Source organism: Ostrea edulis, chromosome 2 (assembly GCF_947568905.1).
Source record: "Ostrea edulis chromosome 2, xbOstEdul1.1, whole genome shotgun sequence".
Lineage (NCBI taxonomy): Eukaryota > Metazoa > Mollusca > Bivalvia > Ostreida > Ostreidae > Ostrea > Ostrea edulis.
The window spans coordinates 8,938,114-8,965,759 of NC_079165.1; the positions used below are offsets into that span (position 1 = coordinate 8,938,114).

The 27,646-nt window shown below is 34.9% G+C and overlaps 1 protein-coding gene across 4 annotated transcripts; it reads left to right on the forward strand.

Moving 5' to 3' along the window:
• LOC125680753 (amiloride-sensitive sodium channel subunit beta-like) lies at nucleotides 1-27,632 on the forward strand. Of its 4 annotated transcripts, none has more exons than XM_056156027.1 (12): nucleotides 1-260; nucleotides 6,909-7,092; nucleotides 7,510-7,546; nucleotides 7,643-7,778; nucleotides 9,723-9,817; nucleotides 12,237-12,415; nucleotides 13,472-13,537; nucleotides 17,283-17,388; nucleotides 21,207-21,282; nucleotides 22,371-22,481; nucleotides 23,989-24,076; nucleotides 24,869-27,632. In XM_056156027.1, the coding sequence occupies exons 1-12, from the start codon at nucleotides 220-222 to the stop codon at nucleotides 25,046-25,048; spliced, it is 1,299 nt and encodes a 432-aa protein (XP_056012002.1). In that variant the 5' UTR covers nucleotides 1-219; the 3' UTR covers nucleotides 25,049-27,632. The 4 variants fall into 4 exon arrangements, with proteins under 4 accessions (XP_056012002.1, XP_056012001.1, XP_056012004.1 ...); XM_056156026.1 differs by lacking the exon at nucleotides 1-260 and adding an exon at nucleotides 5,272-5,435; XM_056156029.1 differs by lacking the exon at nucleotides 1-260 and adding an exon at nucleotides 5,272-5,352.
• The last annotated feature ends 14 nt before the right edge of the window (nucleotides 27,633-27,646 follow it).

The following is a 27,646-nucleotide window of genomic DNA, read 5'->3' on the forward strand; positions in this document are numbered from 1 at the left end:
CTATAATTAGAAGCCACGTCATTAAGCTATACACGAATCAGGAGGGTTTTCCACGTGTGTTTTGGCTGCTGTTCCGACTCAGTAAAATTTTTGTCCGACGCAGCAAAAATGTGTGCAACACAGTGAAAAATTAACTGATCCGCGTCCATTGTGAACGAGAAAGAATTTGTGCACGATTATGCTTTGACAGCGAAGGACTGAGATCGGTGTCTCAGAAGGATGATATTGTGTAACTGCTTACACCTTCCCCGATCATATATGTAAGTCGGTCATGCAGAAATTTAGAGGATGCAACGGTGTAACTTAAGCTTACTTTATTATTTCTAAACGACCAAGATATTCTTCAGAATCATCGTCAACACAATCAAATTTGATTTCGTGATTTAGTTTCAAAAATGAGACTAAAAATAATAGTCTTGGGGCAAGGAAAAGATAAAAGGTACAACATTATATTATGTTATATTATATTATATTATGGAAGACAATACCCCGGTTTCAAGTATTCAAAACACCGCGTGGAATTTTACGAGGGCTGTATACTGAAATACATATGTTTAAAACAAGTGTTAGATAAACATTGCCATTGTGTCAAGCATGAATGTGAAATGGTTTGCGGTCCACAGCACGCTACATACAACGCAAATTAATCGTGTTTTCAATTTCTTTGTACTTCAAACAAACAATTGACAATGACATGCATATGCTACATGTATTTCCGAACGTACAAATGATGAAGAAGGGGGAGGGGCATGGATGTACTGTCGTTGTTCCCTGTCCCCACATTTTGTTTTCGCTGAACGATCTTTTCATATAAAAAAGATGCATTTAGTTTTTTAGTGAGATGCCTCTTCATTATTTCTAACAGCGGTTTGAAAATTACTTTTGTAACTTTTCATTGCCTAGTTTGGGATTCTCATTTAGCTACATTTACATGTTGTAAATTTTTCATATTTAGTGCGAGTCACTTCTGTTACGTTTTTTTTTTTCATATTAGAACTCCTACACAACCTTCGAATCTTATGGTTTTTTGCAAAGGTTATTAGCATTTTCATATAAAGAACTGTTTTATAAAATTAAAACAATAGCAATGTGTATTATATCTCATTCAGACAAACAGATGAGTCTCCTTTGCAATAGGAATATGAGCTTTTACACAAGAAGTGTAATAAACACAAGTTGATGAGTACAGCGTTTAATGTACCTGTGTACAAACTCTTGATTTTTTTTTTTTAGACTTAAGTGTAACAAACAATCACCACAATTGCTAAATGTAAATCCATGCTTATATGTTAGTCTAATTCATCATCATATTTGAATTAGTATATCCTCTTGCACTAACTTTCATGTTAAAAATGAGCTATCTCCACTCTTGTTGATGACGCAGTATTCAGTTTCAAAGTAATATTGCACATTTATGATGAACATCTTTTCTAAATAACTTCCTAAATTTTGTTTTCAGTTATACATGTATTTATCGGACTTATTTGGATTCAGATTCTCTCCAACCTGATTTTGAATTGAAAATAACTTCATTATTGGTGTGTTTTGACATGTGGCATTTGTTAGTGTATGTGGTTATGTGTAATTTTCTTTTTTGTCCAGTTTGTTTGTTCCTTTCTGTTATAAGTGACTTACATATATGTATCAAACTATTGATTTGTTTCATTTCAGTTGCATTCTAAAAATATTTCATACACTATTTAACTGGAACACAACAGTAAGTTAGTTGCGTAATAACAATTGAACACTTTATACCGAAAACTACCATTACAACTGTTTTCACATTTTCTACCAAAAATGTTCTTTTCTATAACATCACATCTGTAAGAGAAAAAAATGCATAGTCATGTAGAGCATTTAATGATCCAGGGACCTGAGCAGAGCGGATCAGAAACCCTTGCCTTGGGAAGATGGGTGGGAGCTAAACAGGGTATAAAGTGTTCATTTGTCAAATATTTGAATAACATAGCCTTAAATGCTATTGATTGATTGTATCTTGTTTAACGTTCTTCTCAATAATTTTTAATTCATATGGAGACGTCACCAAGACCGGCGAAGGGCTTCAAATTTATGCCTATGCTCGGCGCTTACGGCCATTGAGCAGTGAGGGTTCGTTAGCGTGCCACACCTACTGTGACACGGGACATCCGTTTTAAAGGCCATCTCCGAGGACCCGTGACATTCACACCTGATGCCGAGAATTTGGTGATGGAACTGTCACTACCTGATTAACGAACTAGGTCTGTCGCGGCCGGGATTCGAACCCCGACCGCCCGCATACAGAGCGAACACTTTACCTCTGGACCACCGCAGCGGTGGTAATGCTATTGATCAGTGGCGTAGCTTCCATTGAGGCAACCGAGGCAGCTGCCTCGGTAAAGAAAACAAAACAACAACACCTTTTACGTTGTTAAAATGTCGATAGCTTCTGGGGGGCGCAGCCCCCAGACCCCCTGCCTCGGTATTATTCGAACCCAAGCTACGCCTATGTCGATACTAAATTCTGATTATAGATATTTAATAAGAACAGGTGTCCTTTACCAAAATTGTAAATTTCATGATCCAAGGATATGGTTTTAGTTTAGTGTGGGATCAAAATTATCATAGTGACCATTGTTTTAACAACATCATATAAAATTTATATTTCAACGTGTTGAAAAGTTTCAGGACATTGCTTCCAATCCATATTTGTTATTTTCTTACAGAAAATGTACTACTTAGTTATGCGAAAATAAAGAATAATGCATAAACCTTTTTTTAATGTTGTTCCTGCTCATTAACATTACATACAGAATTCATGAAGTCAGCTTAGCGCTTTTCAGTACTTTGATTATTTTCTATGATCAAAATCCATACTCCATGCAAAACTTACATGTAATTTTTGCAATTTTATTCACAGTTGAATACTTCTTTTGTGATTTTTAATTACATGTTTTAATATAAAAAAAAATTCAAAGGCCCAGTATTGTATTGCAAATTATCTCTAGTATATTAAACTTGGACATGAAATAAAGCATGCACATAATTCAGTATTATTGTTTGAAAAATAGTTGAATAAAAAGTTTGAAATGCTTTATAATAATTTTTGTTCATTGATACACTTGCAAAAAAATATAGCTGTCCGATCCGTGTTAAAAATAAAAAAGTTAGGAGTCCTATCAGTATGCAAATCAAAATAAATATGTATCCTATTGCATTTTTCACACACACACACCCCCCCCCCCATAAATATTGCAATTGACCGATCCCTAATGGTGTGTAAAAGAGAATTAGTTATAAATCCAAAGTGGTTACCCTTATTTTCTTTCGTTCAGGTCAAATGACTTATGCAAGACGTCGCGGAAACACATAGATCTGCAAAATTCGTATACCAAGACTTTTCCATTGACTTGCGTACAAGGACAGGAAATTCCAGTCTGATTAAAACCAGCCCCCCTTCTCCTATCGTCGTTAGGAGAAGGGGGGCTGGTTTTAATCAGACTGAGGAAATTCAAGCTTCCCCAACACTCAGATAACATTACGAATTTACGAAAAACTTAAAACAAACAAAAAATATTTCTAAAGGGGTATTAATGTGATTCAAAGGTGTTATATAACGCAAGATAAAGGCCTAGTAACAGAAAGCAAAGGCACAATAACACAAAGCGAATAGGTAATAAAACAAATAGAGGGCGTAAATAACGCAACACAAAGGCTTTAACGCCTATCTAAATAGCGTTATACCTCAGTGTGAGAATTCTATGCAACGCGTAATCTGATTGGTCTAGACGGTCACATGCCATGGATAACCACAGGCGTTTGTGGACAGGACTTCCGGTACCCCCCTTCTTGTATTTTTAAATATTCAATTCCTTGGGTATTTCGGACGTATTTTTGATAAAATATGTAACTTCAGAGTTTATATATTTCAATGGAATACACAAATCTCGCATAGAAACCGTTTTTAAAAATGTCATATCACCGATCATAATATATGAACAAGGTGTGCAACTCAGCCAGCGACATGTTGAAAAAATCTACACTTAGCTGAGAAATCCTATCGAAAAAACACCAATAATGCACATACCAACTGAAAAGAACGGTCATTCTAAATCTACTGATGATTCGTGGATTAAATGCATCGCTATTTGGTGCGCAATAATTACTTCACATCGCTCAATTTCATCGTTTTAACCTCGCCACTTCTCATTTCTGACTATAACGAACGGAAGTTGTGATGCTGGAGTATTTCTGTCGCAGCCAACTATTTTTAGAATGAGAAAACCCGAGACGAGGTCTTCCGAATACCATTAGCTACACGAAAAGGGAAGAGAATACCGATCATAGTAATCAAGTCTAGCCAAATAGGGTCATACATGTAATTTCATTTAACTGGTCAAGTCGGTTGTGGAAAGACTAGCACACCCACAAATATAATTAAAAACCTCATAGTGTTGGGTAGGTAATTTATCATGGAAATCAGAAAGAACCATGAAAGCACAATATATTGACAATGTTCCACATTTCAGTTATAATTAAGGCCAACTATATAGCATTGGCTAACATTCGTTTTTTTAAAAAGAAACAAAATAGTTTATCAAGCCCCTTACATATGATCAGATCCAAATTCGATTAAAAACATAAAAAGTAGGGGGGGGGGTAACAAATTAATTGATAAAGGAATGTCAAAACTTTATGTTAGAACTTAAATATAAGATTCAACAAATATCAACAACCAGCACTTGTGCATGCATCGCACACATATTTTGTGTATAGTTCACATCATGATAAAAAAAACAACAACAAAAAACTACCCGCTTCTACCCTTACCCCACTCCCAATATAATTTTAGATAATTATAATCAAACATCGATCTGTTCAGTATGACCTAACACCTAATCACAGGGGTTCAGGCCCCCACCCTTCTCTGAAGAACATACATGATTTGATTTTTTGATTGAAATCTCTCTACTGCACATCAGCAATGTCTTGCAAACACAATAAAGTCAACTCATGTAGGGGTTATTCGGGGGGGGGGGGGGGGGGGGCTGTCTAAATATACACTGTGTCAACACCATTATGATCCAAATCATATCGTATAGGGTTAAGAGTTTACAATGATAATATATTTGGATATATTAAAAGTAGTATGGTTCCAATAATGTGTAAGTGTGCATGTCTTTAAAGTTTTGAAATACTATGATCGGTATTCTCTTCCCTTTTCGTGTAGCTAATGGTATTCGGAAGACCTCGTCTCGGGTTTTCTCGTTCTAAAAATAGTTGGCTGCGACAGAAATACTCCAGCATCACAACTTCCGTTCGTTATAGTAAGAAATGAGAAGTGGCGAGGTTAAAACGATGAAATTGAGCGATGTGAGTAATTATTGCGCACCAAATAGCGATGCATTTAATCCACGAATCATCAGTAGATTTAGAATGACCGTTCTTTTCAGTTGGTATGTGCATTATTGGTGTTTTTTCGATAGGATTTCTCAGCTAAGTGTAGATTTTTTCAACATGTCGCTGGCTGAGTTGCACACCTTGTTCATATATTATGATCGGTGATATGACATTTTTAAAAACGGTTTCTATGCGAGATTTGTGTATTCCATTGAAATATATAAACTTTGAAGTTACATATTTTATCAAAAATACGTCCGAAATACCCAAGGAATTGAATATTTAAAAATACAAGAAGGGGGGTACCGGAAGTCCTGTCCACAAACACCTGTGATTATGATCGGTGATATGACATTTTTAAAAACGGTTTCTATGCGAGATTTGTGTATTCCATTGAAATATATAAACTCTGAAGTTACGTATTTTATCAAAAATACGTCCGAAATACCCAAGGAATTGAATATTTAAAAATACAAGAAGGGGGGTACCGGAAGTCCTGTCAACAAGCACCTGTGGATATATGCCCGGAAACATTCCGACCCGCAAACATTACGTCACAATCAAATTTCTACGCCGCTAATTTTCAAATTTTTCGTGTTTTTCATCTTTTACTCAGTTAAACCGATAAAGTTATTGTTAAAAATAAAATTATTGTTAGTTTCTAAATGAAATTGAAAGTAAATAATAAAAAGGTTATACACTTTGTATGGGAAATATGACGACCTCGTTTTTTGTCGCGAACGGACCTCGCAAGCTCGGTCCGTCTACGCGCCAAAAAACTCGGTCGTCATATTTTCCCATACAAAGTCTATAACCTATAAATATTTACCGTTTGGGCAGCCTCGTGAATTTTCCATAAATTTAACGTTAAAGATGACGAAATGTATTGTGACGTCACAATAAGTCCGAGTCATTCTACTTCCATAATTCGTAAGGCACAAAATATGCGGGTCTCTGATACACAGTTAAAAATCGCCTGGTTTGGGTTGATACAAATCAAGCAAGCAAATCAGCATTCAAGGAGAATAGAAATACAAAAACTGGTTATCATATCATTGTATTTCGCTGTTTGTACCTTCTAATTCGTTGAGGCGCGGTGTTACCGTTAGGGCAATCTCAGCTACATACATGTACAATGTATAGATGAGCGGACTCCAATCTCAAATGCAATTTTGTGGTCTTGCTTTGTTTCGGTATAATAAACAATTTATTGCATGATAGTGAGGGAGATATGAAGATTTATTCACCCAAGAAAATTCATATTCCCCGAGGGCAACGCCCTCGGGGAATATGAATTTTCTTGGGTGAATAAATCTTCATATCTCCCTCACTATCATGCAATAAATGTATATTATAACGCAAAAGAAATGCGTAATAACGTGAAGGAAAGGCATATTAAAGGCGTAATTTAACGTGATACAAACACTTAATCAACAAAGCTATATTTCATACGGAAACGTCCAAGTGCCCTGTCTTGTTTACTAAACATCAACATGTCGATATCAATCTGGTTTTTTTTTTTCCTTCAGGGAGCCAACAAACACTGCTGTGAAAAACCGATACGGAGAGCTGGAATTTCCCAAGGTTTCTTTCTGTAACCTCAATCCGATGAAATTTTCAAAAATGGTGGAAAAGGAAAAACTTTTCAGAATAATCAATGAAACTGCTGCGCTGACTAAAGTTGACATATTAGATTTTGGAATATTTGTGGAGGTATTTTATTGGTTTAAAGAAGAGATATATATCACCATTAATTTCATAAGTCATGCATGTGCACAACACTGTTTTGTAAAGTAGATTATAAATGCTCATTTTTTGCAAATATTTGATATTGTATGTTTTCAATTCCATGTAATTACAATATCTTTTTTTATACATGGTTTTCCCCTGCCCATTCTTTCATTAACAAAATTGAAGCATGTTCGGAATTTGTGATCAAATAAAAATTGAGAAACATAATTCATTACAATTTACAAGACATGTATAATTGCATTACAAATTATTTACGTTCTATGCAAAGGTATTTTTCCAAACTAGTTGAAAAGAAGCGCTTTCACAAAAAAGTTGTAAAGGTGATCAGTCTTCATTATGTTTCATGGGAATTTTTGTTCTTTTTTATATTTCTTTTAGAAATATGTAAAGCAATACCTACCATCAGCTCCATTAGGTGAGTGTATTTCCCACATGCGCAACTGTAAAGAAATTAGTGTTTTGCCGATTTTAAACAAATACGACTATGTCTAACTTAGGTTATGAATTTTAGGAATCCAGTCTACCTCTGACGCTAAAAACTTGTTCTACCTGGCCATGGGGGAATTAAGTGCTCTTGATGACGTAGCGCAACCAATCAAAGAATTCATTGTTTCGTGCGAATATCAAGGACAGCCCTGCGATCAGAAGTGAGTCGTCTTTTGTTATTTGTAATACACAACAGATAGTGAATATTGTATAATACATAACGGTAAAAATATTAATCAAATTGTGCAATACACACCAATAAAATCATGAATCAATTTTTATCTTCACACGACATCGAAAAAATATGGATCAATTTTCCCATAAACATTAATTCATTATCTTATGAAAATGTTTTGTTTAATGAATTCAGACGGTATTCTATCCGCCAAGGGTTGTTTACAGTAGATACCAAAAACAGTCATTGGTAACAAATTGATCACAAATAAACAAAAATCGATAATTCGGAATATTAAACACAAAATCAGATGCAGTGTTCTATACTACTAGTGCAAGCTTTCTTTCTGGAATATTCAGCTAAACATCTGTACTCTCGACAATTTAAACCAAGCGCTTATATTCAATAGATGATCTATTAATTTGTAAACATAAACAAATGGTCGTGGCGGTGGTGGTGGTGGTGGTGGGGGGGGGGCTGATTGTTCCTGATACGCGCAAACAAACGAGAAATACCCGCAATGGTAAGGGTGCTCGATTCGCAAAAGGAAGTCCTGGCCTCAAGATCATAAACCGGGTATATGTTCAAATCAAAACGTTTATTGACTATACCGTAAAGATTACCTAGCACAAACATATTCTGAAAATTTTATTTGTTTTATGAAAAAAATTATTTCAAACGTTAGCTGTATTCGAAATTCAGACTTAAGTCTATTCTCAGTTTATGTTCTTGAGGTTCGATTCTTGTAAGGTAGTGACTGTTCCCGCGTTTGATGCCGGTATAAGAAGTGAAGTTACGGGTCTTTATGATAAAAAGAAATCCTCGCTGCTAAGGCCCTGATCAACCACGCGGAACTCAAAATTTGTGGCACTTCACCCATAGTTGGTGACGTCTCTGCATGGGTAAAAAAATTCTCGAATGGGTCGTAAAAGAATATACATACAAACAACAAATAAAAACAACCTGAGCAAAATCTTTATCATATAATACGACGTGTTTCATACTGATTGTTAGCCCGCTCTTGGCACACTGATTTTGACTACGGATTACTCCGTTTACCTGATCAAGGCATAGGGATCACGGCTGGTGTGACCGGTCGACAGGGGATGCTTACTCGTCCTAGACACCTGATCCCATCTCTGGTGTGTCCAGGGGCCCGTGTTTGCCCAACTATCTATATTGTATTCCTTATAGGAGTTATGAGATTGATCATTGTTCGTTATCTTCACCTTTCACACATTCATACTACCTTCACACTCACGGATTTTTCTTACGAGTCCTTACGGATCTTTTCATTTTCCGTAAATAACTTGTAACAATCCGTAATTTATCAAAAATTGGTCGCAAAAACACGTAAACTACTCGTAAGAATATGTAAAACACTCTAACAATTTTGTTACGAATCTTTGCGGTTATAGTTTACGATATGTTACGGATAGTTTACGAGTTGTTTATGGATTATTACGAATGCCTAAGTGATATTTACGATTTCATTCACGTCGGGTTACAATCGCATTACGGATTGTTCAGAGTCATTACGGGCGCTTTACGTATATACACGATTACTTTATACTAAACTTTACGATTAATACCACCTTCACACTCACGGATTTTTCTTACGAGTCCTTACGGATCTCCGACTCGTAGTCAATCGCAAGCATTCGTAAATCACTCGTCGGTATCCGTGTCTAAATCGTAACAATCCGTGTACTTTTACGGATTTGTGGAATACGTAAGGATGCGTAAGAAAAATTCGTGAATCTGAAGGTACCATAAGTCAACTGAAATCTCCAGGAAATGAACAGTGAGTGGTTGACTCTTTTTAACAAACAAGAACCTTGTAACAGGATATCTACCTCAAAATATAATTTCTAGACAAGCTTATACCATTTATTGTTTAAATAACTACATGCGTTCCTTATTTTACTAGGGATCTGGTGTCGTATAGAGATGAATTTTATGGTGTCTGTTATAAATTTGTCCCTTTGAAACAGCCAACAGTAGCATCGCCAGGACCGCAAATGGGTTAGTACTTAATGCTAATTTCGGATTAGATAGACACATCTCATTTTCACTTTTATAGATAATAGAAAGGTATTTTGTATCTTAGGCTTATTGCATTTGATGGGTTGAGAACAGTTTGATTAAGCTAAACAAGTGATAAAGAATTATCATCATGCACAAAAACCAAGATGAAAAATGTGAGCATTGTGAAGCCGCTCTTTGAAACTGTAACAGTAGTAAAACAATGTAGTCATGATATTGCTGATCAATCGTCGTTCATCTCATTAACTAATGCATGCCAATTACTACGGTTGATGAAATGACATTGAACTCGCAAGCGCCATCGTCGCAAACCACAGTTTTGAGTCCACTCCCGCTCCCTCATGATGATGGAGAGAATCGAATAGAAGCACCCATGGGTAACCGACGATGCGCAAGCGCATACTCATATTAATTCAAGATTTGACACTGATCTATAAATGGTAAATACTCGGGAGTGCTCAGATACGATACTGACTTTATACAGGTTTGACACTGATCTATAAATAGCAAATACTCGGAAGTGCTCAGATACGATAGTGAATTTATACAGGTTTGAGACTGATCTATAGATAGTAAATATTCGGAAGAGCTCAGATACGATACTGACTTTATACAGGTTTGACACTGATCTATAAATAGTAAATATTTGGGAGTGCTCAGATACAATAATGAATTTATACAGGTTTGACACTGATCTATAAATAGTAAATACTCGGGAGTGCTCAGATACGATAGTGACTTTATACAGGTTTGACACTGATCTATAAATAGCAAATACTCGGAAGTGCTCAGATACGATAGTGAATTTATACAGGTTTGAGACTGATCTATAGATAGTAAATAATCGGAAGTGCTCAGATACGATACTGACTTTATTCAGGTTTGACACTGATCTATAAATAGTAAATATTCGGAAGTGCTCAGATACGATACTGACTTTATACAGGTTTGACACTGATTTATAAATAGTAAATACTCGGGAGTGCTCAGATACAATAATGAATTTATACAGGTTTGAGACTGATCTATAAATAGTAAATACTCGGAAGTGCTCAGATACGATAGTGACTTTATACAGGTTTGACACTGATTTATAAATAGTAAATACTCGGGAGTGCTCAGATACAATAATGAATTTATACAGGTTTGACACTGAAATATAAATAGTAAATATTCGGAAGTGCTCAGATACAGTAATATCTTTGTACAGATTTGACACTGATCTATAAATAGTAAATAATCGGAAGTGCTCAGATACGATAGTAAATTTATACAGGTTTGACACTGATCTATAAATAGTAAATACTCGGGAGTGCTCAGATCCGATAATGTCTTTATTCAGGTTTGACACTGATCTATAAATAGTAAATATTCGGGAGTGCTCAGATACGATACTGACTTTATACAGGTTTGACACTGATCTATAAATAGTAAATATTCGGGAGTGCTCAGATACGATACTGACTTTATACAGGTTTGACACTGATCTATAAATAGTAAATATTCGGGAGTGCTCAGATACGATAGTGAATTTATACAGGTTTGACACTGATCTATAAATAGTAAATATTCGGAAGTGCTCAGATACAATAGTGACTTTATACAGGTTTGACACTGATCTATAAATAGCAAATACTCGGAAGTGCTCACATACGATAGTGAATTTATACAGGTTTGAGACTGATCTATAGATAGTAAATATTCGGAAGAGCTCAGATACGATACTGACTTTATACAGGTTTGACACTGATCTATAAATAGTAAATATTCGGGAGTGCTCAGATACAATAATGAATTTATACAGGTTTGACACTGATCTATAAATAGTAAATAATCGGGAATGTTCAGATACAGTAATATCTTTGTACAGATTTTACACTGATCTATAGATAGTAAATACTCGGAAGTGCTCAGATACGATACTGACTTTATACAGGTTTGACACTGATCTATGAATAGCAAATACTCGGAAGTGCTCAGATACGATAGTGACTTTATACAGGTTTGAGACTGATCTATAAATAGTAAATACTCGGGAGTGCTCAGATACGATAGTGAATTTATACAGGTTTGACACTGATCTATGAATAGCAAATACTCGGAAGTGCTCAGATACGATAGTGACTTTATACAGGTTTGAGACTGATCTATAAATAGTAAATGCTCGGGAGTGCTCAGATACGATAGTGAATTTATACAGTTTTAACATTGATCTATAAATAGTAAATGCTCGGGAATGCTCAGATACTATAGTAAATTTATACAGGTTTGACACTGATCTATAAATAGTAAATAATCGGGAGTGTTCAGATACAGTAATATCTTTGTACAGATTTGACACTGATCTATAAATAGTAAATACTCGTTAGTGCTCAGATACGATAATGGCTTTATTCAGGTTTGACACTGACTTTGAATGTGGAGGAACATGAGTATATTCCATTTATTACTGGTTCTGCTGGAGTCATTATGGATATTGCACGGATTCAGAACTCTGAAATGGATAGAATTCCCATCATGAAGACTACAGGGATTCTGATGTCACCAAATGTAGAAACGAACATTGCTCTACAAAATGTGAGTCTAAAAAAATCTCTCTCTCCGGGCTTTCAAGCGGGCCCTTACTTTCTTAATTTTCTTGAAAAGTAATCAAATCAAGCCTAAGTATACTTTCAGATAGTGATTGTGTTGAATCTATGTATTTCTATGAAGACATTGAGTGGTTATCGGCATTATTCAGCTTGGATTTGTGTACCATATATCACAGGCACTTAGGGCATGCATCATGATTATTCAATAAGAAGTTCTTATATGTTCACTGATAACGTGATTTCTACTAATATAAATAACAGTTTTAGATTATCTTTAATGTATATTTACAAAACATAAGTAGAAAAAATAAGCGTATCCAAGATCAGAAAAAATAAGGTGTATGGGGGAGGGGTGGTGGTGGTGGTGGTGGTGGAATGATCGTGATCCATGCCCCAAGTGCCTGTGCCATATATAACAGACCACTTTCTTCCTTATGGTTACATTGAAATACTGAATACCCATGTTGATGACTACTAGAATAAAATTATAATCTTCTATGATTTTAATCCGCTTTTGTATTTTATGTATATACCTGTTGGTGAGTACAGATTGATATTTTTTTTATTGAATAGGAATTTTTACCCCTTAATGTTGTAAAAAAAATATATCCTAAAATAACCTAAGAATAGCCCTTATTCATGAAGAATTTGCCCTAAATAGGCCCTTTTTCACAAAAAGTCACTTGAAAGCCCCCCCCCCCCCCCCCTTCCAGTTCAGGCATCTTTTTATTTTAAGAATATAACTGGATCTTTGTATTATTGGTGAAGCTGGTCATGGAGAAATATTCCCATAATACACAAACTAGACATTTATTAATTCTTTTGTTTCCATAATCAACAAATTGCAAATTCGATGTTTTATCGAGTACTACGATCAATGAAAAATCATAGTTTTATTACTTTAGGAAGAGGGCTCTTGTAGACTAAGTCTGCTGCCCAATACCATCAATTCATTGAATAAATATTGTTTTGAAACTGGTTTTATTACTGACAAAGCAATGGTAGATATAGATGTTACCTAGCCATTATTGTTATTCTGCAGACGGAGCACATTCGACTTCCGGGAGCATCCAAGAAATGTGCGAGTGACATGATTGGGGGTGTGGCGGTAAGCTTCAGTACAAGCCTCTCACACTGTCGGACTTCTCTGTATTGTCAAAATAAAATCTCTATTTCAAAACGAAAACCGTATCCCAGGTAATGGAGTCTTGAAACATTGCTAGCTTTAATGGATGAATGCCGTCAGTATTTCCAGTTATTCTAGATGTTCGCGGACACTGAATTTCGTGGATTTGCCAAAAACTAGTTTTATTGATACGTAATTTCGTGGAATGCCCCTCTAACAATGAAAATTGTTATGCCCCTTTAAAAAAGAGGGGACATTATTATTTCACCCGGTCGCACTGTCCACTTGTCCACTCGATACATAAAGAAACCTTTGTTTGACAGTTACCATATGCATACTTATTATATGCATTGGTTGCCCCTAAGGTCACAAAGTCAAAGGTCAAACTGGACATAGTAATATATTGTCTGCTCAATACCTTACGAACTCTGTGCTTGACAGACATCAAATTTGGTACACTGATGTTTTCAAAGAAGTAGATAATTCCCCGTTGATTTTGGAGTTCAAGGTCAAACTGGACACAGCAAGATATTGTTTGTCCAATATCTTGAAAACCCTTTGCTTGACAAATATATTCAACTTGGTTCACTGGTTCTACCTAAGGAGTAGATGACTCCTATTAACTTTGAGGTCAGGAGATGAAAGGTCAATGACCAAACTTCTCTGGACATAGAATATTACCGCTCATTTTGTAAGGAGCAGTCACACCTTAGCGGATAGTATAAACGGACGTCACACTGATAAAAATAATTGTGACATAATACTGTCCATTGAAGAAAGTCATTCCCGCTGCTGCTCGTGGCTTCTGCGATTTGTGTATGGAGCGTATAAAACGCACGATTACTTGACACGTACCGGACAATTAACGGTCGATTAACGGACATTACCGTCTGAGCAACGGACAAGTACCGGGTTAAACGAACACGGGACGCATGAGAAACTGATATAACGTTCAAACAACGTTAGACGAACAATGCTGGGGAAGAGCAGATCGCCCAAGATTCACAGCTAGAAATCCTGTCATTGGAAACTGATATAACGTTCTTTCAACGTTAGACAAGCGGACATGTACCGGTCCCGTGGACCTCCGTTTGACAACTGTTAATCGCCAGTTTCATGCGTTTCTTGCCCGTAAACATGCGATTGGTGTCCATTACATCTTCGGTTGACCCGCTGCATGTTCGGTAGATGTCCGTGTGACTCATGTCTAACGGATATTAACGGATGTGAACTGGACAAGTACAGGAAAAGAAAGGCATGAGTTCCGAATAAAACGTATAACAACGCATAGTTACCGTACACTGAACGAGCTGAGCACAAAAACATGCGCACGGTTGAGGTCTTATATCGCGATATTCTTGCATTGCCGTCAAATAACTTTAATATAAAAAAATTCCTAACATATTTTCCTATCATACGTGTATCCAAACAAACCTTCAAATAGTCATTAAAGCCCCCGACGACCCAAAAACTTACAGCTTTTAATGATTTCGTGCACATGTTTTTGTGAGCCGTAAATCGAAGGTTCTTACAAGGTGTGGATCTGTAGCTCTCTGATCCGTCCCAATATTTTTTCAGAGAGCTACAGTTCTGCAGCAAGGGTCAAACTGGACATATTAAGATATTTTCTGCTCAATATCTCGCTTTGCTTGAAAGAAATCAAACTTGGTACACTGGTTCTACCTAAGGAGTAAATAACTCCTATCGATTTTGAGATCACAAGGTCAAAGGTCAAGCTGTACATAATTTGATATTGTCCACTCATATCTTTAGAACCATTTCCTTGACAGACATCAAGCTTGGTACACTGTACGTTGGTGCCCCCTAAATAGTAGATGACCCCATTGGTTTTCAGGTCACAAGGTCAAAGATCATGACTCGTGTGACAGGCCAGGAGGTTATATAACTTTTTTGAGCACGTTTTCATAATCAAATTTAAACTCTTTGCACTAAATTGTACTCATACTTAAAAGTGAAGGTTATAAACTTTTATAAAATCATTCTCATACTCAAATGGAGTGTTTGCTCAAGATTTTTCGAGTATGCTTCGGAGCTTGCTCAGAGTTGTATACAAGACAAACATGGTTGAGTTTGAGTATGAGTACGGTAAAAGTTTTATAACCTCCAGGCCTGGTTATTTGGATAAATTTGCTCAGTACATGTCAGAGATCAAACTTATTATGGTTGCCCCTGGGATGTAGATAAAACCCATATTTTTCACCGTCATTACAGACAGTCTACATGAAAAGTTACTCCCTTTCTATATCAATATATGTGCATGTTTCTAAAACAACCACTTGTTTTTGTTGGTCTAGCACAATTACAAACACCACGAAAATTGCTATCCAACAAAAATTGATGAAACCAAAACTTGTAGGTTTAGGTCACAGCGAATATATATCTCCTATCGAGAAAAAGGACGCGAAGTCGTCTGTTCAATGACCAATGGTCTGTAGATACTGCAAAATTTACATTTTAGTGAGGAAAATTATGGACCTCAACTTCAAATTAAAAAAAAATAAATGGGGGGGGGGGGGGGGGGGGTGCCCTTTGCTACCAGTTCAATTTTCACTATAGGGTTAGAACCGTGAAAATACCGACAACATTGAATCGGCATAGAAACCATAAAAGGGAATTTAAAGCCGTTTTGAAAATGTCATTTCAATAAATAAGCCCTTATAAAACAACAGTAACCATTTTGAGTAATGACTTCGGTACGTGCGTCTGTATGCAGTGACAAAGAGGATCTACTGCATGATGTTTTCCAAGGTCAAATCCTGCTAGAATTAAATATTGTTTTATCGTTGTCGCAATCTAATTAAAATCAGATCCTTGAATTATTCCACAAAGACCGGATCTTTCTGTGAGCGGGTCAGTGGATCCGAATTTCAATCAGATTGTAATGATCTAAATGAACAGATCTGTAGATCTAATTTAGATGAGATTGTATCGAACTAATGAACGGATCCATAGATCTAATTCTAATTAAAAAATGGCATCGGTGACGAAAGAAGCTACATGAGATATAAAAATATTTATGAGGCTATAGATACATTTGGGTACGTGCTCAGATCTACCGTAAAACGCAAGTTTATTTTTCATGGGAATTGATCACAAGATCATGTTACAAGGGTTTCAACAGTCTCGTTTAAAGTCAGCATTTTGCTAATTTTATGGTCGTTATAATTATTTGGTTTGCCAATATAACCTATCATTGGGTCAAAAGCTGTCTGACGTGTTTCATACTGATTGGTAGACCGTTCTTGGCACACTGATTTTGACTATGGATTACTCCGTTTACCTGATTGGGCTTAAGTGACCGGTCGACAAGGGATGTTTACTCCTCCTAGGGATCTTATCCTACCTCTGGCATATGCAGGGGTCTGTGTTTGTCCAACTCTCTATTTTGTATTCCTTATAGGAGTTATTAGATTGATCACTGTTCGTTATCTTCATCTTTCATCATGTGACCAATTGTATATTTCTTAATCGTACGAAAAGTATATTTTTACAATTTTCAAAGTGGTATTTTGAATGAACTGCAACTCGTATGAACCGAACCATGGCTTCCGAATATTGAGGATCATAGTCACCAATCCTACTTTATAATGAAATATGAATTCCAAATATGCCACTTACAACTTAGAATCTAGCGGTAGATTCATGCAGACAAACAGACATGCTATTAATTGTTAAACATGTTTGATAAACGTCCATGTTGTTTCAGGAATGTATCGAGACTTGTGTTGGAACCGTCGCTGCCAAGCTGAGTGGTTGTGCACATGAAATCACTTATATGGTGGGAACAGTCGGAATGTGTGAAACTCTGAGAGGTAAAGATTGCTGGTGTATTCAGACTGTAGTCAGATTTAATTAATATTGCCAGTCTGAAAGGTAAATATTGCTGGTGTCGCCAGTATTCAGACTTAATTAATATTGCCAGTCTGAAAGGTAAATATTGCTGGTGTTGCCAATGCCAGTATTCAGACTTAATGTTGCCAGTCCGAAAGGTAAATATTGCTGGTGTTTCCAGTATTCAGACTTAATATTGCCAGTCCGAAAGGTAAATATTGCTGGTGTTGCCAGTATTCAGTCTTAATTAATATTGCTAGTTTGAAAGGTAAGTATTGCTGGTGTTGCCAGTATTCAGACTTAATGTTGCCAATCTAAAAGGTAAAGATTACTGGGGTCGCCAGTATTCAGACTTAGTGTTGCCAATCTAAAGGGTAAATATTACTAGGGTCGCCAGTATTCAGACTTAGTGTTGCCAATCTAAAAGGTAAAGATTACTGGGGTCGCCAGTATTCAGACTTGATTAATATTGCCAGTCTGAAAGGTAAATATTGCTGGTGTCGCCAGTATTCAGACCTAATTGATATTGCCAGTCTGAAAGGCAAATATTGCTGGTGTTGCCAGTATTCAGACTTAATGTTGCCCGTCCGAAAGGTAAATATTGCTGGTGTTTCCAGTATTCAGAATGAATAAATATTGCTAGTCTGAAAGGTAAATATTGCTGGTGTCGCCAGTATTCAGATTTAATTAATATTGCCAGTCTGAAAGGTAAGTATTGCTCGTGTTGCCAGTACATGTATTCAGTCTTAATTAATATTGCTAGTCTGCAAGGTAAAGGTGGCTGGTATCGCCGGTTACAGGTAATGGTAGCTGGTTTTGTCATTAGATTTGAGTTGTATGGTCAAATCCCGATATGTCATGATTTAAAAAAAAATATGAAATCAAGGAAAAGGAATGGAATTTTTTGAGGCTAAAAATTCTTGTATTTTGAATAAACAATTTTTTGAATATGTATTTTCAAAAACATGAAAAAGATTACCACAAATCCAATGAAATAATAATGAAATCATATCTTATTTTTAAAAAATCTGATAACTCGGAAAATATAGGGAAAAAAATCTATCCCTGTACTTATATACTGTAAAATCTCTCTCTCTCTCTCTCTCTCTCTCTCTCTCTTACATACACACACACACACATCTCTGCACGTTCGGAGTTCACTTTAGATACCCAAAATCATAAACAATACAATGGTACATGATTTGCGGTTTTACAAAAATTTCCTTTAGAGGTTTTTTTTTCAAAAATGAAATGTATTTATGAAATCAGAGGAAGGAATGGTCACACGTGTCCTTTAAATATGTGTCTAAGTAGCTCTTGTAGTATTCATACACGTGTACATACAGAATATGTGTCTAAGTAGCTCTTGTAGTATTCATACACGTGTACATACAAAATATGTGTCTAAGTAGCTCTTGTAGTATTCATACACGTGTACATACAAAATATGTGTCTGAGTAACTCTTGTAGTATACATACACGTGTACATACAAAATATGTGTCTGAGTAACTCTTGTAGTATACACACACGTGTACATACAGAATATGTGTCTGAGTAACTCTTGTAGTATACACACACGTGTACATACAAAATATGTGTCTGAGTAACTCTTGTAGTATTCATACACGTGTACGTACAAAATATGTGTCTAAGTAACTTTTGTAGTATACACACACATGTACATACAAAATATGTGTCTGAGTAACTCTTGTAGTATACATACACGTGTACATACAAAATATGTGTCTGAGTAACTCTTGTAGTATACATACAAAATATGTGTCTGAGTAACTCTTGTAGTATACATACACGTGTACATACAAAATATGTGTCTGAGTAACTCTTGTAGTATACATACAAAATATGTGTCTGAGTAACTCTTGTAGTATACATACACGTGTACATACAGAATATGTGTCTAAGTAACTTTTGTAGTATACACACACATGTACATACAAAATATGTGTCTGAGTAACTCTTGTAGTATTCATACACGTGTACGTACAAAATATGTGTCTAAGTAACTTTTGTAGTATACACACACATGTACATACAAAATATGTGTCTGAGTAACTCTTGTAGTATACACACACGTGTACATACAAAATATGTGTCTTTGGGGCGGGACAAAAACTATCAAAAATTGTGCAAATTTTCAAAAATTGCACATCTTTATGAACAAGAATATCAGTAAAACTGATGGATGCTCCCCGAACTGCATCTAACCAATGAACTACTTTGTATGATGAATGACTCGCACAATGATCAATAAATGTTGGAATATTGTTGAAATGAAGTTTTTTCATTTATAAAGTATATGTTAAGTGACCTTGATGTTTACAAAATGACCTTGAGTGACCTCTGTCTGAAAGCCAATTTACCCATTACTTGTTTGTGTGATATATGAGCAATACTTGTTCCAAAACTGTTGAAATAAGGGACGTTTTCCTTATATAAAGTAAATCTATATTCCAGAGTGACCGTTCCATCTCCAAAACGACCTTGAGAGACTTTGGTCGAAAAGATCAATAACTGTTGAAATATTGTTGAAATTAAGTTTTTTTATAGGTAGAATCTGAGTGACCTTGACCTTTACAAAATGAACTTGCGTGACCTTTGTCTGAAAGCCATTTGCCTGTTACTTATTTGTGTGATATATGATCAATATCTGTTCAAACACTGTTGAAATATGGAGAACTATATTGTTATTTAGGAAAAACAGAAAGTAATGTACTAAAATTGCGATTTTCGCAACCAAAGAGTTCCGACTCAAGGGGTCCAAAATAGTCACATAGTGTTATATACATGTAACAATAACATAAATTATGTAAAGTCTTTCATCAGTAGTACGATACCTGGTTTATGATCGGTGGATGAGATTTTTTTTTTATTCGTTACCACGAAATAATATTCGTTCCCACGGAATAAAATTCGTTCTCTCGAAATAAATTCTGTTGCCACGAAATAAGATTCTCTCAGCATTCATTGGTCAAAGGACTACTAAGCTTGTAAAATTCACCAAGTCCATAACATTTAATCACTATATCCAAATAAAAAAAATCAAAACTGAAACTCTATTTTGCTTCATTAAATATTAATCAACCTTTAAAGCAGCTATATCAATAAAATAATCCTTTATATGCGGTTTAATTTGTCGCCATGTATTTGTCTACTTTTATTAGCGTAAAGCAACCAATGTTGTATGCTTTTTCTCTGTTTTTAACATCCATTACATTGCTTATTTTTTCGTTTTTTATACATGTATGACAATACAGTTGCTTCAGTTTAGGTTCACCAGGTGCAGTCCTAATATTATAGATAAATGTTTTTGGTGCATGCATTAAAGAATTTTGAAATACATGTAAATGAAATAGGTTTTTTTTTCTTATTTCCAATAGTGGTTTTTTTTATGATGACAAATTGAAGTTTCTATTTATTTTTAGACTCTTGATTGGCTGAAAATGAAAATATGATATACATAATTATGATATGATATACATGTATATGTAATATACATATAAATATTGAGTTTTCGTGCTTTTATATATATATATTATATATATAACTCTAAACACTTTGTAGAAATAATTCGGCCGTGTTACCGGTTTTCTTCAGTCGTGTTTATCTCTCATAGCAACGACACACGAACTGAAGAAGACCGGTAACACGGTCGAAATATTTCTACAAAGTGTTTAGAGGTTTTTTTTCTCTATATTTTACTTCCAAAACAGAGACTTTTATATATATATATATATATATATATATATATAAAGTGTGCTTATTATTTTTCTTCTTCAGAGATAGAAGAAAATGAATATGTTCGTGTACATCTAGACATAGGGTCATCATGCACTCACTGCAAGATCCCTTGCTTGTAAGTATGGAATTTTGATTCAATACCCCCCTTTCTTTTTTGAAGAATTGAAATTTACCAATCTAATCATCCGACATCTGATGTTTCCGATATCACACAATATACATGTATTTCTCTTTTCTTTGATATCACACAATATATTTCTCTGATATCACATAATACATTACTCTGATATCACGCAAAGCATTTCTCTGACATAACACAATAAATTTCTTTTTCCTCTGATATCACACAATGTATTTCTCTGATATCACATAATACATTTCTCTGATATCACAATATATTTCTCTTTTCTGACATCACATAATATATTTCTCTGATATCACACAATATATTTGTCTGACATCACATAATACATTAATCTTATATCACACTATATTTCTCTAATATCATGGAATATTTTTCTCTGACATCACACAATAAATTTCTTTTTTCTCTGATATCACACAATGTATTTCTCTGATATTACACAAATCATTACTATGATATCATGCAATATATTTCTCTGATATCACAATATATTTCTCTTTTCTCTGATATCACATAATATATTTCCCTGATATCACACAATATATTTCTCTAATATCACATAATACATTTCTCTGATATCACAATATATTTCTCTTTTCTCTGACATCACATAATATATTTTTATGATATCACACAATACATTACTCTGATATCACACAATACATTACTCTGATATCACACAATACATTACTCTGATATCACTCAATATATTTTTATGATATCACACAATACATTACTCTGATATCACACAATACATTTCTTTGATATCACATTATACATTACTCTGATATCACATAATGCATTTCTCTGATATCAAATAAAACTTCTTAATTTCCTGACATTACACGTTTTTTATTTTTCCAAGTTCGATATCACACCACATTAATTTTTCTTATTTCTCTGATATCACACTGCGTAACTTGTATCTCCGGAGTCACACGACATTTCTTTATTTCCAAGAATCTCTAGTTCACCATCTCGTTGTGAATATTAATGGAACAAATGCAAAATCTTCGGTAATTTTATTTCATGCATAGAATTACTTTGTGTACTTTCAGTGAGCATATTCATGAAAAAACTATATCCATGACTAGTTGGCCAATAGATTCTTATATTCCGATTCTCAAAAATCAACTAAAGGAAAGTGGGGTTAATATTACTGTAGACACGTGAGTATATCAGAGAGAGAGAGAGAGAGAGAGAGAGAGAGAGAGAGAGAGAGATGATGATGATGATGCCTATATGTATTTATCTGAGTTATCTCCCCTTGTAGAAATTTATAAAATAAAAATCAAATATGTTCACAGCAGCGTATCCAGGAATTGCGGTTAGGGGGGGGGGGGGGTGCAACTTTATGAGGCAGGGGGTCTGGGGGCCGCCTTGAGGCTCCTTGATTTTACAGATTTTACAAGGCTTGAAATATGTCTCCTATGTAGATATTTTTACTATTTTCTGTGATTTTAATAAGGTGAAATTAAGAAAATGGCGCAAATTTTAATGTTTTTTTTGGGGAAAAAAAACGTAACTTCTCCCAATAAAAGTCATTCAATAAATCAAAAGATTTAGTCATTTATTTCTCCGAGAGTGGAATAAATTATGGGGGGGGGGGGGGGTCGGCTGTGCCCCATTAAATCTGCCACTAGTTCATACTTCGTGTTGTGACCTTTACTTTTCTTTGCATATTTTGAAAGACCATGGTAATATGAACTTTTTCACCATGAGCTTTCTTTGGAACATTTACATGTATTTTGATTGACTTCATAATCAGAAATGTGTTTTTCTCATATGGACTAGTGCTAATCTCTATGACAAATATTTCTTATATGTTTTATCAATTTCGAAAAATATTTTGGTGAATCACTTTGTATGGTAATTATCTTTCAATCAATACTAAGTTTTATTTTACATAACAATTAATTCTCGAATGAGGAAAGCTACAGGGGTGTTGTGGGTCGGATGCTTTGAATGCGTGGCGAATTCATACCAAAAGAAATCAAAAGTATAAAGGTGTCTGAGAATTATGGCAAGTTCTTTTTACTATTTATTCGTAAAATAAGATACCTCTTTAAATAAGAGAGATATTGCTTCACCCCATAGAAATATCTCTTTCAGGAAATATATCTTAAAATTAAATAGTAAAAGGCTTGCCATAGGGAAAACGTAACGATTAACGCACTTCTTACCGCCGCGATACGAGTTCGAGCCCCGTGATCGAGAGTAGTTGAATGTGTAAGGGTATGGTGGTCGTCCACTCGGAAACGTGGGTTTTCTCCCACAAAATGACCCAGCCATGCAGTTAAGTCGGCAAATAGCTAGTATATCGCAAATGTTTGTCCGACTTTAAAAATAAAGATTATCAGTATTATTATTAGGTATCCATGATGCAGTGATTCAGACATATATATATACATGTACTCTAGATCTTCTCTCACAAAATGTTGGGTGACAATTATAATTTCAAATGAGGATTATGATTTCATTTTTTCAGCTGATTTGGTTTATATAATATAATATAATATAATATAATATAATATATATATATATATATATATATATATATATATATACACACACACACTAATGTACATGATTTGCTAGATATTAAACAGAATTGGTGAACTACGTAACGTATCATGCGTCACTTCCTGTACACATTTAACTCACTATACATTGCAGACAGCTGGACACAAGTAGCTTATTGAAGATTCACGTGTTTTTCTCGACACTTGCAACAACCATCATAGAGGAGGAAAAAGCTTATACGGTAATAGATTTTGCTATGAGATCGGCATTATTCACGGTGATGCACCAACATCAACTGCAAGTCTCTAAATACATTGTACTGGGTTGACACAGGTGCTTGACGTTTTAAATATATATAATGTGATTTCTTTCGTTTGAGGAACGAATTAGACAGAAATCAATTTTTAATCGATAATTAAAATGAATGGATTATTCCGGATATTTCAAGTTTTCAATTCGAATACCTGTATAGGTATGTTCAGTCATGCGGTTCAATAGAACCGGCTACGAACGCGTTAATGAACAATTAACCAAGTACATATGTATAGATAAGAGATACGAACATTTCTAGTTCTTGGACATGACCATAGCAAAGCGAGAAACTACTTTTATTTATTTATTTTTGTTTTTAATTCTCAATGTTAGCATCTTCATTCATAGCTATAATAATATTCAAATTATAAATACCAAGATATAGTATACAGTGGATATACCACGAGACAATTTACTGTTTAAAAATGACAACCACTATCGCATACCACTAGTCGGCCCATGCCTACCCGAAGTCTTTGTGCGGTAAAAAGGACCTCGCAAGCTCCAATCTAATTAAAATCAGATTTCTTAGATCCGCGCCGTATACTCTGCGTAATTGGAGCTTGCGAAGTCCATTATCATTAAATTATTTTTGTAAACTGATATGACGTCAATTTAAGTATTCCACAGAAAGTACTGTGAATTTATTACCGATGATGACAAATATTCTAGATCAGCGAGAAATAGCTCTGCAACTGAGAAGCAATCTATAATATTTCAGTTTGGGAACTTCCTGAGTGACATCGGTGGTCAGCTGGGATTGTGGGCGGGGATTTCCGTTCTCAGTCTGGCGGAGGTGTTAGAACTTTTAGTTCTGATCGTTGTGGGATTCTGCACCAGAAAGAACAAGACTGCGAATGAGGTCGAATCAATAAAAGACTTGAAAACAGTGTCCAACTAGTATATATTTCTTATACATGTTTTACAATGTACTTGGTGTAAATTTTATTTACATAAATTAACTGTATGTATATATGTACAAATGTATGTATTTAAGAAATGAAAGTAATCTCTACATGTATGTTGTTCGGTTTATAATGCGTAAATTTACTACTATTAGTACAATGTACTACATGTAGTATATTTCGTAGTATTGCACTACTAGTATACATATCGTATACAATGAGTAGAAATTACTTCGTTCCTTTTGATATACAATGTAGCCCAGAAAAACGCGTTTGATATGATTCAATGAATTAATTGGTCTAATTTACAGAAAAAAATAAATTGTAAATGACGCGGAACAATATTGCCTAGCAAAATAATAATGATACCCCCTCCTCATGGCAAAGAAAATGGAAACTGGCCATGGAAACAGGGCGAGCGCAATAGTAATTTTGTCTGTTTGTCTGTAATGATGATGTAGAAAACAACAATACCGATGTGAACTGGGATCAAAGTTTCATTTTCAAAGAGTTAGATGTTCCAATTTCATGTGATGAAGTTTGTAATGTATTATCAAAGAAAACGAAAGCTTGTAAATCGCCGGATATCGACAACTTGTTACATGTAAATGAATACTTTTGTAAATTTTGCGATATTTTTACTCCATCTATTAAATATTATCTTTGATCAACGTAAAATGGAACTGCTAACAACACTACGGTAGTAACTATAGGATTTAAAGGTTCAACTCTGGGGAGTTGTTTGTCAAAATTATTTACCTCTGTTTTAAATAATAGATTGTTAAAATGGTCTGACGAAATTGTTGTGTCAGATGTTATATTTGGCGTCAGTTGGCACTGCAGATATTATATTTGACGTCACTTGACATTACAGATACTATATTTGGTGTCAGTTGGCAGTACATATATTATATTTGGTGTCAGTTGGCAGTACATATATTATATTTGGCGTCAGTTGGCAGTACAAATATTATATTTGGTGTCAGTTGGCAGTACATATGTTATATTTCCGTTACAAAATGTCATTAGTAGAATGTTATCACGTAAAAATTATAAATTATCTTGCTGTTTAGTTGATTATCAAAAAAACTTTCAATAATGTTAATCGAAACAAGTTATTTTTATATTATCTCGTAGAAAACGACTCTGTGATCTGGTAAATTTGTAAAAAGTGCTTTTCTCTTACGATCTAGTCCAGCTATCCTCTAATATATGTGTTATTTAGACTTTACTTATAACTCCCTTCATGTATGTCCATCCTCTAAGATTCACTCCACTTTCTATATTATACATAGCTTTTTGTTATACGCCCGTATGGTATACCGTCGCCCGTCTGAATCTTGTAGGCAAAATGCAAAATGAATCGTAAGCTCAAAAAAGACCTTACAACTTGGTACATTTGATTATTATGATGAGAGGAAGATGTCTATTGTTTTTTTAAGGTCAGAGGTCAAAGTCGTAGTATCAATTAATAGGAAAACCTCGTAGGTAGAATACAGACCGAACAATCGGAGCTAGGATCTTACAACTTGGTACAATTAATCACCATGATGAATTGAAGATGGCTATTATTCTTCAAGTTTAGAGGTCAAGGTTGTAGTATCAGTTTATGAGAAAATCTTGTAGGCAGAATACAAACCGAAGTATTGGGCTAGGGCCTTCAAACTTGGTACACATACTCCCCATGCCAAGTGGAGTACGCGTTTTCTTCTTCAACGTCAAAGGTCAAGGTTGTAGTATCACTTAGTAGGGAAACCTTGAAGGCATAATACAGATCGAACTGTTTGGGGCTAGGTCAAACTTGGTACACATGCACCTTATGCCAAGCGGAGAATGCCTATTGTTTCTTAAGGTCAAGTTCGTAGTATCACTTAATAGAAAAACCTTGTTTTCGTTTTCCAGATTATTTTTTTTTTGGTTATAATTACAGGTATTGCCTTGAAATTATGTCAGATCACACCTCTCAGAAAAATACATAATCAGTTCACATTTCAGCTTGATTGGTGCACCGTAACCTACTTTAGGGCTAAAAGTAGGTCAAATAGTTTTCTGGATTTTTTCTCATCATAGATACAGATATTGCACTAAAGATCTAACGGGCGTATGTTGTACCGTTTGCGGTACTCTTGTTTATATTTTGTAATGCTGATGAGCCGTAAGGCTTAAAGCCAACAATCACAATTATTCGGCCGTATCCATACCCACAAACAGACAAATGAACGAATAAATCTGCGTTTTACTAGTGAAATTAAATCGTATGTATTATGAAGATAGAATCTTTTGATAGCAAAGATATTTTTGTATCATACAATGAATAATTTACTTAAAATTAATCAACAACAATACTCCAAATGAACATGGTATGGACTTTAAATATATCCTTAAAGTTACCATTTACAGGAAAATAAAGAAAACAACATGTTCACGTGATCGTTGAGGATACCCTCTTTTCCATAGTCATTATGATACGCATCACGAAATTTCTCCCGCCATTATGATATACATATGTACACATGTTCGTTTAGAAATGTTCTAGAGATGTACTTGAATTGAATTTATTAAAGTTTTGATATAAATCTCCATCAAATTCTTTT

Coding starts and splice junctions, on each gene's coding strand:
- LOC125680753 (XM_056156026.1), top strand. CDS start 5,314: ATGAGAAGTGGCGAGGTTAAAACGATGAAATTGAGCGATGTGAGTAAT. Junction 7,093..7,509: donor ATTTTGGAATATTTGTGGAG/GTATTTTATTGG, acceptor TATTTCTTTTAG/AAATATGTAAAGCAATACCT. Junction 7,547..7,642: donor CCTACCATCAGCTCCATTAG/GTGAGTGTATTT, acceptor TATGAATTTTAG/GAATCCAGTCTACCTCTGAC.